Here is a 12,558-nt window from a genome sequence, read left to right as displayed (position 1 = left end):
GGCCTTTGATGTATCATTTAATTTCCCCTTCTGTAAGAAGGATGGTACTTTTCATGAGTTTAACAATGCTGCTGGGGATTTTACAATCTTGTTAGTGAGTTTTATTTCTAAAGAGGTGCCCTCAGCTTTGTGAACCATTAGAGTATGTGATTTATTTGTGAGCCATCTCAGAGCTGTTACTAAAAAGAACAAATGCAGGAGATTTAGTTGATTACATGAGCTGGTGAGGCTGAGTAGGGTTAAGAGTATCCCAAAATTTCCCTCATAATGCTTTACCTATTACTTTGACTCACGTGGAGTGTTCAGGCTGTTGTTTTCCATGCAATGTGTAGGGTTGAGTATGGGATTTCCATTCTTTTCTTTATATTTCAGTGAAAACCAAACAGTCATTTCTGATGGCCGGCTCCGGGAGAAATATATTGTATTTATGATTTGTTTATATTATATGTACTATTGTTTTATTGAGAACATCTAGCAGTATTCATCCCAAAGGGTTAAAAAAATTAAGCAGTGAAGGTTATTTTCTAAAAAAAATTATGATACTCTTACTTTCTCTATAACAGAAAGCCAACAACAACTGGAAATGGCCTTACTTGCCTTAGATTTTCAAATCTTCAGAATGTATTTGGATGACCTTTCAGGCTCTTTTCTGCAGCTGTAGTGGCTAGGAATATGTTCTACATGAAAACTCAGATCCTCAGAGAATTGCCTCACCTGAATAGAAAAGATGTAAGACAAGACATGACGAATTCCTCAATTAGCTGTGCTGCCCTCTCTCCTCTGCACTTTAGAACAGGGGAAAATTAGGAGGGGAATCGACCTTATGCTGCCAACTTGTGTCATTCTGTCCCTGTGATAATGCATCTCAGAGTCACTGACCACTAAGCCTAAAACTCACAAACTAACAAAATTCCTGCTAAACAAACTCCTATGAGCAGAGTTTCATCCTCAGCCTACAAAGGGGATGCAGGAATCCGTTACGCACCACCTTCATCACAGCTGAGAAACCCACAGGCAAAGAGCGCATCATCTTCTCTCTGGTGTTCCCTGATGGGAATAGGAGCTGGCTACCTGTGAGTCTGTCCTCCCCAAGACACCTCCCGTGCAAATCTCAGGGCTTCAATTCTGCTGATGACTAAGGGAGTGAGTATGGTTTCACATGGTAGAAGTTTTAAGAGGATTTTCCTTCCACCTTTTTGAAGTAAGAAACAACATAAAAATTTAGTTTGAGAGGATGTTTCAGAAGTTAGAAAGGGCCAAGCTGAAGATTGCCTATTCAGCCTTCTTATGTATGCCAGTTGTAGCACGTGATTTAATTTGGTAAGCTTTTTCACATAATTCCTTGTTAACTTCATGGCGAAATGACAAACACAGGAAATTGTACAATTAAAAATAGGTTTCCACTGCATTTTCTTGGAAGCAAGCTCTCACTGCCCTGTTGCATTTGAGCTCCGTGTTGGTCGTACTGTTTGTTAGTCAGTGAGGAGTATATGTTGGGGCCTGCGTAGCCGCCACGCAGCTGCCTGAGGAGCAGGGTGTGCTGATTTTCCTTTCCTTTGCAGAAATCGAAGGCTGTCACAATAACAATGGAGGCTGCAGCCATACCTGTATTGAAGTGGAAGACGCATACCAATGTGAATGTCCAAGAGGACTTGTTCTGTCAGAAGACAACCACACTTGCCAAGGTAGGTCAACAAAATCTGCCTAACAGCCTCTGTCCCCTGGAAGTCAAAAGTATGTATGAAGGAATTTTTCTTCTTGTTTTTGTTGTGTTCTTAGTCTGTCCTTTCCAGTTTGGTTAATGGAGCGTTGTCATTAATGACAGATCATCCAAAACTGAGAGCCTGGAGACATTGCTCTTTTTACCAGGCAGGAGAACAGAGACACAGGACCCAGCTGGGTGCATCTTGCATCACAGGTGGTTTTGGCAGCATTCACTTACAATTAAGATTGCTTAACATCTCCCATTATATTGCTCTGCCTTTGACAAATTTATGCTATTAGAACTGAAATTTCCCATGCTTCAAACTGGGCTTTTAAAATTTCAGCTAAAGTGGTTTAGTCCCTTCCAAGAATGGAGTTAAAGAGAAAGGCCTTTTTTTTTTTTTTTTTTCCCCAAGTATCTCAGTAGCCATTCCAGTAAGCATTCTTATGTCTTGAAGCAGGGCACTAGTTCTGCTACTAGGTGTTTCTGCTATCCCTTGGAAAAGTGCCCAAGATAGCCTTTGAAAATTGACTGTTGCTTCTGCTGCATAGAGGCAAGGGCAACATTATCCTTGGAAGACCTTCCATCTGAACTTTACTCCATTCCTGTATGCAAGGAGTCCTTGCTGACTCACTTGCACCTATAGCATGCACATGGAATAAACATGTTCCCTGTTTTGGGTTGTAAGAGCTGAGTGAGATTTCCTTTGCAAATACATCCAGGCTCCCAGGGGTCAGTTTAGCTCTAGCGATGAGTGCAAGGAGCAGAGGATCAGGGAGAAGTTCCTGAGGGCATTGAGAGTTAAGCAGAGGGTCTGTAGCTCCTCATGCAATGACTTCTTACAATCTAGGATTACATCCAAGATTCTTCTGGGTCTCATAATCCCACAGCTAGCTGAGCCCCTGAGGTGCTGAAAGCATCATGCAGCCTGTGTCGTACAGAGATGTTGTCTACTATGATCCGCTGCTGAAGGGGCATTCAGTCAAAACTGTGTGTTGAGGAGAGCTATGTGGGCATGTGAAAGGCAGAGGTAATGCTCTCTGGTGGGCCTCATCTGACTTGCCTGGCCGCTTCTCAGACCTCTCAGGTTCAGCACAAAGCCGGAGAAGGCACGGTACTGCTCTGGTAGAGGCAGACCTCATAGCTCTCTGCCTGTGTTCTGCCTTGGTGGGCCCACGAAGGACCTGTGTGGTTGCTTTCAGACGTTTCTGTGGGAATTTGCTAATGTGCTGGACTTGGTCCATAGCCAGAGCAGGATCTAAAATGCAATGAAAGGTAGTCTGTCATGGGCTAATTCACTTGGGCTTTAGATAATACCAATGAGCTGGTGTTACCTGTTGTGCTCAGAATCTCTTGTGGTCTGATGTGTTACAAAGTGCTCAGACATCTGTTAGAGGAACAGATCCAGACTTCATGGTGGCCAACAGGGCAGGTATGCCTCAGAGAGGAAGATAGAATGGTTCTACTTGATGAAATTTCTGCTTTTTAAGCTTTTTAGAAATGCAGGGCACTGTTTTCAGAGGTGAGCACTGCACACTTGGGATTCGGTAGTGCTTACCGCTCCAGCAGAGTCAAGTGAGGAGGAGGAGATGGGGGTTTCCAAGAGCTGTGATTATACTTACTGATTGAAGGTCTGATTGATGGATACAGGCCAGTAAAGCACAATGTTCTTCAATCCTGGCTCCCTGAGGCAACCCCAGCAGGGCTAGAAGGCCATGCATTTCCCAGCCAGTGTTTCTCCTTCTTCTGAGGCTGCTAATGAGAGCAGCAGCACTGCCGGGTGCCAAGCTGGGGCTCGGGATACGGCATCTCATAAAGCGAGATTGCTTGTTCTTTTGCATTTCATGAATTTATGTCCCCACGCAGTGGTCTGCAATTTTGAGCAGATACGATAGAATATATCTGGAAATGTACCACACAATTTTTTATGGCATCTAATCAGGTTTATAGTGGTACAATTAACAGTGCAGGGCAGGCACAGTTGCCTGAAGCAATTGGATCTGCAGCCTATCAGCCCTCCCCTGCACTGTCTCTACATTGAGAACAAACAAAAATCTTCAACAGAAATCATAGCCTTGGCTACAGTTTTCCTACAAAGATAGCAGCCAACAAAATGCTTGGAATTTTGCAGACCATCCTAGTACCCCACCTCTTTCTGAAGTGTAATGGTGAAATGCCGTTCTCCCATCTCCCATGCTCAAGCCTTGTGTGCAGCTAAGCAGGGTACGACGGTGTAGTTTATTTGTGTTTGTAGCAGTGGTTCAGGGCTCCCCAGCACCAGAGAGCCTGTTCTACTGAGCAGTCTGTGCAAAAAGATAACCCCTGCTCCAAACAGCTGTACTTTGAAAGGCCCAGGAAGGAGCCACGGGCTGGACAAGGAACGTGGTGCCAACAATAGCATACAGCAAAATGAGTGTTGGACTTGCCAGAGAAGCTTCCTACCAGGGTCAGGCTACTTGCAGGCATTGGTGCAAAGCAGAGTTTAAAGCAGTAATGAGGAGGCTTTCCTAGTACTTACAGGTGCTCTGTGGTGTACGAGCGTGAAGAACTGAAACGTTTGACTGGCAAAGACTGGGTGAGGCTCTTGGGAGCCTCGCAGGCTGGGGTCAGCCCAGGGCAGGGACACAAGAGATGGATGCTGGCAGCAAGTCAGGAGAGCGCATCTGAACGGATGCAAGAAGTTGTGAATAAAAGAGGATTCCTTAGCACCCAGGATAACTCATTTCTGCTGGACATCTCAGTCCTGGCAGTCGGGACCTCATTGCTTGCCCTGGCATAGCATGTCTGCATATAGTCACGGCTACCTTGCCCAGCTCCTTTTCTGCTCCCCCTACAATGCTGTTGCTGACAGTCTGTCTTGGGGGAATCAGGCCTGCTCAGAGCTGAATCACGCTGATGCGCGCAGTCTCTCTGCTTGCAGCACCACTGTTAAATTGGTAGAACTGAAACTCTGTTCTCAGTATTGATTGCTCTTCTGTGTACAAATGTCTAGGGCGTTTTGAATTACATTACCAGTTACTCCGAGATGGTTAGTATAAGGAGTTTCCCAGAGTGTTTTCCCAAATAGTGATGAGTTGGCTTGAATCAAAAGTGGATCTGCTCACAGGTTTCATTCACTTGTTTCTGTGCCCAGGTGGTGGAGTGCACACAGACAACTCCTGCAATGCCAGAGCGGAGGTTAAATAGGTGTCTCCTCTTTCTTCCCCTTTGTGCTGATCAAAGACATTTAGAAACAGAGATAGCCTGAACCAAATTGGTCCTGAACTTTGGAGGATTACAGCTGGGATCCAAACTGTCTTGCCCTGAATTACACCTTTATAAAAGCATTACATTTTCTTATTCATCAAGGAGTCACTAGAACAGTGAAGCTTTAAATCCAAATTGAGCCAATCAGTTCTCCAAAGGATTCATCTCTGCATTGCTCTGTGTTCTCAAAGTCCCTTTTTCTCCTTGTGAGCTTTGCCATTTGACATGCTTGGTTATTCCCGCTTGCCTTCTGCTGCGGATGGAGGAAAAGTTAAGGTAATTCTTAGTTCTTTAATTTTCTGTTCTAACCCAGCAATGTCATTATGAGAGCACATTGCTTTGGGCACACTGCATACATTTTAGCATATCACCTTGAAAAGATCAGCTTTTAAGAAAAAATACTCCCTGCAGGTACGCAATAGCTGTTACAATTACCTTAGCTGGGACATGAGAATTTTTTTAAGGCGGGGAAAAGACACGTTTTAGCAGTGTGCCTTGTATCCAAGGTCCAGAATCCTGCATAATATAATTAACTTGATTGAAACTCAGGGAAGGCAGATCATATGAATGTCAAGGATAGGGACTGTAATTAATTTTAGAAAAAAGCTTGGGGAACTAACATATTTGCAGAAAGTTTTGTTGTGTGATTTTAAAATATGATAAATGGAAATTCTGGAGGGGGGTTGTTTTTCTGGCTGAGAAGAGACTAAAATATATGCACCAGTATGCTTGTCCTGTATCTAACTGAATAGATATGTATACACCCAAGGAATATATATAGCAATTACTTTTTTATTGAAGATTATTCCCTCTTTTTTTCCTTTTTCATTTTGTGGAATCTCTATGTTTTCTCCACTTCTTATGTAATGGAATTGTAATTAAAAAAAGTTCACATGGACATCTGTATTAAAATTCAAAGATTGGAAGGAGGTGGAATGAGTGAGCTAATTGGGTTTGTTTGTCAGAGCTGGGTTTATTGCTTATAAAAATATTACTATGGTATTTTGAGGTGCTTCCATTTTAGCTCAGCATCTATATGGAATTACTCTGCCTTGTTTTGACTTGTTCTGGGTTTGATGTAAAACCTGATAAAGGGTCTTAAAAAATGGCTTTGTCTGGGATGTTGTGAATTTGATATCCATAGCTGGGAAAGGCTCTTCCCAGGACGTATCAGTGCAAGACATATCTATCAAACCTGTGCTGAGTATTAAGTATAGCTGGAAATACTGCATAGCTAAGTTTCTGCCTCAAATATAGCGGTCATCTTCATCGTCTTTTGTGGTGTCGCTGCGCCAGGAGAATTTGAGGCAGTGGTAGCTCAGGAGGTTTGTGTTGTGTAGATGGGAATGTAAGATAGGTAGTTAGATTACTATGGTTAGATAGTATCATAAATGTGGCATATGATTGCCCTTTCTTTCCCCCAATAGTAATTGGTGTAGCCCTTCCCCACCTCCCTGATACTGATACTCCCTGATAGTTTTATAGTGCAGGCTGTTATTCTGGGGACTTTTCTTGTAGTTCCAGTGCTGTGCAAGTCCAGCTCTATTGAGGTGAGCATCCCAAAGGACCTGGTTGGAGGCCTGGACCTTTCCCTCATCAACACTTCCTGCAAAGGAGTATCCAATGGCACTCATGTCAACATCCATTTCTCCTTGAAGTCCTGCGGCACTGTTGTAGATGTATGTATACCCATTGCTGTCCCGTCTCTTGGGATCTCTCAGATTTGGGGGCTTGGCTATGGCTTACTTGGGGAATAAAGCTGATTTAGCTGTACCATCACAGCAGTTTCCTGTGTTGCCATGCAGCTGGCCTCAGACTAGACCTGCGGTGGCATCCCAAAGTAGGAGAGCTCATTCTGTCTCCTCTCCAGTGGTGTGCGTCTGTCAGCACGGGTACTGCTTTCTGCTCACCCAGTGCTTCACAGAGGCCACTTCACCATCATTCCAGTGCAAGAAGTGCAAGTGGTGTCACTCTTCACCCTCCTGTTGAGACAGAATCTGGTCCCTTGATAATGTAACCTTTGAAACACTGGCAGCTGGTCAGGAACCAGAGAGCTTGTTTTAGCAGATGGGTAGCAGCTGGAAGCAAATTTCTCTGCTTCATGCAGGAGTACAGTGCGTTGAAGTTGACAGCAAACTGATAGAGGCCCTTAGGTCATAGGTAAGGATGAACATCATCCTGGTTGCAGCATGTAAATTTACAAGCTGTACTTTCAGTGGCTAGTTTATGTCTGAGTTTCCTGAACAAGGTAAACTCAGCTGCTAGTCTGAACTCAGAGGTCTTTCTCAATGATCTCCCCTTTCCCTTAAACTCCTTTCTTTGCTGCAGGTAATAAATGATAAAATCATTGCCACCAATCTGGTGACCGGCTTGCCAAAGCAGACTCCAGGAAGCAATGGGGACATCATTGTGCGTACCAGCAAGCTGCTGATCCCAGTGACCTGTGAGTTCCCACGCCGGTACACCATCTCCGAAGGTTATGTGCCCAACCTCAAGAACTCACCCTTGGAAATCATGAGCCGCAACCAGGGCATATTTCCCTTCACTCTTGAGATCTTCAAAGACAAAGACTTTGATGAACCCTACAGGGGTGCTCTTCCCACCCTCAAGCTTCGTGACTCTCTGTACTTTGGGATTGAACCCTTGGTACATGTCAATGGACTAGAGTCACTGGTAGAGAGCTGCTTTGCCACTCCCACCTCAAAAATCGATGAGATCCTGAAGTACTACCTGATTCAAGACGGGTGAGCTCGCTGTTCCCTTTGTTGTTGGCTATGAGACGGGAATCGGCAGTGGGGCTAAGTTGCATTGCCTGTGTGATGCAGGAAACACTATCACTTCTCCACAGCAGCCTATCTGCTGTGTTCCTAGCAATCACCAGCAGCCAGGCCATCAAGCTGAAACCACCTGTCCAATCAAAAGTGATTGGGAGAAACAGTGGGAGGCAGTGAAAGAGGTTACTCCAAGTGCAGTCTTTACAGGACATATTTCCCTGTTACTACCCTTGTGGATAATTGAGTTGGCTCCAGTAGAAAAGATATCCTTCCTGATATCCTCTCTCTGCCAGCCTGCAGAGTGCCAAACCAATCGGCACAACCCCCCGATGGCTGTGTGCCACTGCCATGCGGCCACCACAGCAACTGGAGCAAGTTTCTTAATTTTCCCGTAATGGCCTTATTATAGCATGAGCCAGAAGATTCCATGGCTGGTCCTGATTGGAGCTCCAGGAGCTCCCCTTGCTTTGCTCTCTCTCTGGTGCCTGTCAATGCAGTAAGCTTAGGGTCCCTCAGTTTGGCTGCTTTGTGTCAGAGGTTTGGGGAGCATTGCTGTGGGCTCTGCTGTGGCTCCTGAGATGAACCCTGTTTTCAGACACTTGTCTGGGTGCTAACATGACAGTGCCAGGGTGCAACGTTGCTGCAGAGTGTTTGCATCCAGCAGTGCCTGGCAGCTTAACCAGACAATGCTGTAGAAATCTCACAGTTGGGAACCAGTCTGCTATCCTCCAGGGAGGAAAGTCCAGCCAAAGCAATATCTAAGACATACTCAAGTGTTACGGCCCCACAGTCAAGGGACTGCACTCATGTAAGTCCTGTGTTCTGTCTGCCAAACCATCTAATGAGGAAGACAATTATTTCCTCAGCTGCCAGGCTAAATCATCCACCGTTACAGCTGGTGATGACAAGTCCTATGTGTTTGTCTTGTAGCCAAAGGGTCCTGCAGAGCACAGTACACAAAAATACTGCTTTCATTTCCTTCTGACAAAGGTTTCAGCATTAGCTTGCTCTCCCTCCATCCTAGGCTGCAGTTCTGTGCCTGACATTTCTGGGGTTTACAAGCAGATTTATAATGGAAGGATTGATTTATCAACTCCCTGGCTTGGCTGTTCCTGTGAACCCTTCAGAGTCAACGCTCCAAACATTCATTCATTTCCCACTATGAGTAAGAATGATGGGATTCAAAACAGTGGTCAAAACCTGAGCCAAACAGAGAAGGGAGAAGGAAGAAAATGTCATCTCTTGAATTCACCAGAGCACTAGTTGGAGGATTTAGGGCACCAGCAGCCCCTTTGGTACTGTTATCCTGCAGAGGGCATTAAAACTTCACCGAAGGGAAAAGTGGGCTGGAGCCGGCTGGCTGGAGCCTCATCCTGCCTGCTCTGCTCTCCAGCGGTCACCGCAGGCCCCACTGTCCCCAGACATGACAGCCCCCGTGTGCTATGCTGTATTTAAATTGGACCGCTCACTTAGACCAAAGGCTAATGATGCGCTATTGAGCTAATTGGAGTTCTTTGTCTCTCTGTGTGCTCGCAGCAATTAAAAAGTAAAATTAGCTGAATACACTGCTGATTTGTCCCTGCTCCAAACAGTTCTGTAATAACCCAGTTTCCTTCCATCAACCCAGCCCCAAAAGCCCAAGGCAATAAAGATGGGATTTTTAAATCAGTTTGATTATGTAGGATCAGACCTGCAGGAGTTAATTGCAGCTTCCAGAGGGAAATGCTGTTTAAATTTAAGGGATATACCTTAGACTGAGGGATGGGAAAATTCCCTCTCCTGCATTCTTCCCTGCTAATTCCCTGCCATCTCCAGTTGGCAAGAGGTGGGAGCTGCCTTCTGTGGGACACCTCAACCCTCTCCCTGGGCTGATGTGACCACGCTGGAAATCAGGATTTTCCCAGATCCCTCCCTGCAGTCTCTGTAATACCCTATACTGCTGCTAGCCCAGCTAGCCCGCCCCAGAGCAGCTCTCCCACTTCTGATCTTGTTCTTCCTCTTTCTCAGAACAAAAATAAATAAAAGGCATTGACCAATTGCATGGGCGATAAACATTGCAGCTCTCTGGGGTGTTTGGAGCAAGGTCATGTCACTGAGGGCAATCCGTTGTAACCTGATGTGGTCAGGAGCTGCAATTTATCTGAGCATGACATGATTAAGGTAGTTCCATTGCAAGGCTCATCTTGTTACACCTCTGGCTGCCCCTCGCTTGTAGGTGAGGTGGCTCCTTTCTACCTTGCAACCCCCCAATAAGAGAGAGCACGGCCTCTCATGGCCCATCCACTCTCTGCTCCTCTAACCTGAGCACATCATTCACAGGAAAGAGTTATTTTCCCCATATCCTGACCAGGGTCACTCATTTTCCTTCCATACCTGTGCTCTCTGCCCCTTCTTACCTCTCCAAGGTGGGAAGCAGGGTCTGGGGGTTTCCTAGGAGGATGGGACAAGGTATGGCCCCATGCATAATGCAAAAGGGCTTGACCCTGTGACTCAGGAGGTTTCTGAGCTCTTTTTGTCATGCCGCAATGCATTGTTGGAAACCTCCATAAGACATACTTAGGGTCATGGTAGGGGCTCCATGTACCCCTGATTCCTCCTTGCTGTTCTTCCACTTTCCCTCTCCCTAGCCCCAAACCAGTAGGTTTCTTGCCACCAGTGTGGGGAACCTTTGGAGAACCTGGGATTTAGGAGTCAGTTTGAGCCAGTGTCCACAAAGCATCACAATTTAAATGCTCACAAATGAGGACATGCCTATGAGTTGAATTTGTGGCCCCAAAGCTTGGCCAGTCACTTATGAGAAGTCTTTAACTGTCATTCTTTACAATCAGATGCCTTTAGGAACGCTGCTTTTAAAAGCAATTTTATCCTCAAGAACTTAGTAACATCTAGTGTTTGGCCTCAAGGGGGAGGAATCTATGGCAATTTTTCTAGATGCACAGTGTTAATTTATTAGGTCCCCTTGGATGACTTTTTATGTTTGCCTCCCAGGCAAGTTAACTAGACAAGCGCTGCAGACAGGGGTGACCGCTTCAGACCATGACCTCCACTGGCTGAGTAAAGCTACAGAAATACGTGATGGTGAAAATAATGCTACGATCAGACTAATGCTTAGCGCTGCCATGAACATACACTGCTCTACTGCACGTAGCAGAAGGGCCATTCTGGGAGGGATTGCAGTAGGCTGCCGCCCACGGAGCAGAGTCAGCCGAACAGCATACAGATTTCCAAATATGTGTTCTAGTGAAAGCAGAGCTACATATAGATGTGGGGTTTGCTGCTGTTCAATAATTGAACATGTCAAATATCAGCATTTCTGACAATGCCTTACATATTTCTAGTCTAAAGATGGAAGCTAAAGGTTGCTGCAAGAGTAGGACTTTCAGCTGTTACACCATTACCTCTTGTCTCTTCTACCACCACGTTGGTTTTTTTTAATATCTTGCAAAGTCCACGTTTCTGGAATTAACTTGCTAGAAAGGACAAGCTGCATTATAATGCAACACAAAAGCAATACCTGGGCCTCTCAAAATGCCTAAGGCTTTGCAATAGGCAGCAGTAAATATCAAGTCACTGTAATGTTTTGTCTTGCTGTTTCTCTGTCAAACTCTAAATAGGCTGTAATAGTTTATAAATAGACTGCACATGAAATGTAACTTTTTATAAAAGTAGTTTATTTTCTTACAGTTCTGTGACCTCTCACATGACTGTGTAGTGCTAGTGATGGACAAGTTAAAATTATGAATTTTAGCTATAGTGAATTTGAGCTGTCCAATCGAGTCCAGCAGGAAGAAGAATGCAAATGATGTAAAGCAAAGTAGATCTTGATTTTTTTTTTTAAATATCATCTGTGATATTTTAGTAACGTGGGTAACAGCTTATTCATTTTAAGTGTGATTTATGTGCATATATATGTGTATACAGAAAGTACATAATACATTATATACTGCATAACAGTTCTGTTGATCACTGCAGACTGTTGCACAGGAAGGTGAAATGAGGACAAACTTGCCTGCAGCTCGCTGGCAGTACCTCTGCTGATGGGACTGGACCATGTCCTGCCAGCTCTCTGTTGCTGAGCTGTTCATTGTCTGGAGATGCTATTATCATCGCTAGTGTTTTTCCCCATCACTCCCAAATTTTCTCCTGTGGCCAAAGAGGAAGTAACGTGGATGGTAGCCTAGCTTGAGACAGCCAAGCCCTCCTTTCCTTTCTCTGGTTAAATAGGCTGGGATGTTTTTTCTCTTTCCATTTCTGGGAAACCCATTAAAGCCTATCCCTCTGCTTTCCCCAGCTGCGTTTCCGATGATTCGGTGAAACAGTACACGTCAAAGGACCACCTTGCCAAGCATTTCCAGGTTCCTGTGTTCAAGTTTGTGGGCAAAGACAACAAGGTAAGCTCAAAACCCATCTCTTAGATATTGCATCAGCCTTGATCTGACTGAAAACTCCCAGCACAGAGCTGGCTGTATTAGAGGGCAAAGGGGAGGAATGGCTGGCCCAAGGCAGATGCTGCTGTGTCTGTTCCAGCAGTTGTGGCTTTCAGGAGCCTGACGCAGGTACTTTAGGAGAGAGTGATGAAAACAACTAAAATTAAATAAAATATGAGGGACAGTTGTGGAACATCAGCGCCATAGCAGGTTAAAATCATTGTTGTTTCCAGGGCAGTCTTAGTGGATCCTTGCCTGCTGGGTGAGAAAAGTGTTCCCAGTCACCAAACAGAAACCCGGGGAGTTAGGCACACTATGCAGTGTCCTGTCTTTAAAACAAGACAGTCTATAATTTTGAATCTCTTCAACCTTATATCTTCTCTAGCTCTTGTGAGTACAGATACCA

At 44.9% G+C, this 12,558-nt stretch overlaps 1 protein-coding gene across 3 annotated transcripts in view; it reads left to right on the top strand.

The window, feature by feature from the left end:
* The window catches only part of OIT3 (oncoprotein induced transcript 3), a 31,437-nt gene that overhangs the window by 17,131 nt on the left and 1,748 nt on the right, over positions 1-12,558 (top strand). For all 3 annotated transcript variants that reach the window (XM_087766848.1, XM_009466024.2, XM_087766847.1), the window contains exons 5-8: positions 1,563-1,685; positions 6,470-6,630; positions 7,280-7,695; positions 12,017-12,116. In XM_087766848.1, coding sequence (XP_087622974.1) covers positions 1,563-1,685; positions 6,470-6,630; positions 7,280-7,695; positions 12,017-12,116 — 800 coding nt within the window. The remainder of the gene's footprint in view (positions 1-1,562; positions 1,686-6,469; positions 6,631-7,279; positions 7,696-12,016; positions 12,117-12,558) is intronic.

Source organism: Nipponia nippon, unplaced genomic scaffold, assembly GCF_047370975.1.
Source record: "Nipponia nippon isolate SJK-2023a ecotype South Korea unplaced genomic scaffold, ASM4737097v1 scaffold_3, whole genome shotgun sequence".
NCBI classification, from domain to species: Eukaryota; Metazoa; Chordata; class Aves; order Pelecaniformes; family Threskiornithidae; genus Nipponia; species Nipponia nippon.
The sequence above is the reverse complement of the archived record's forward strand: the minus strand, read 5'-3'. Positions and strand labels throughout refer to the sequence as shown.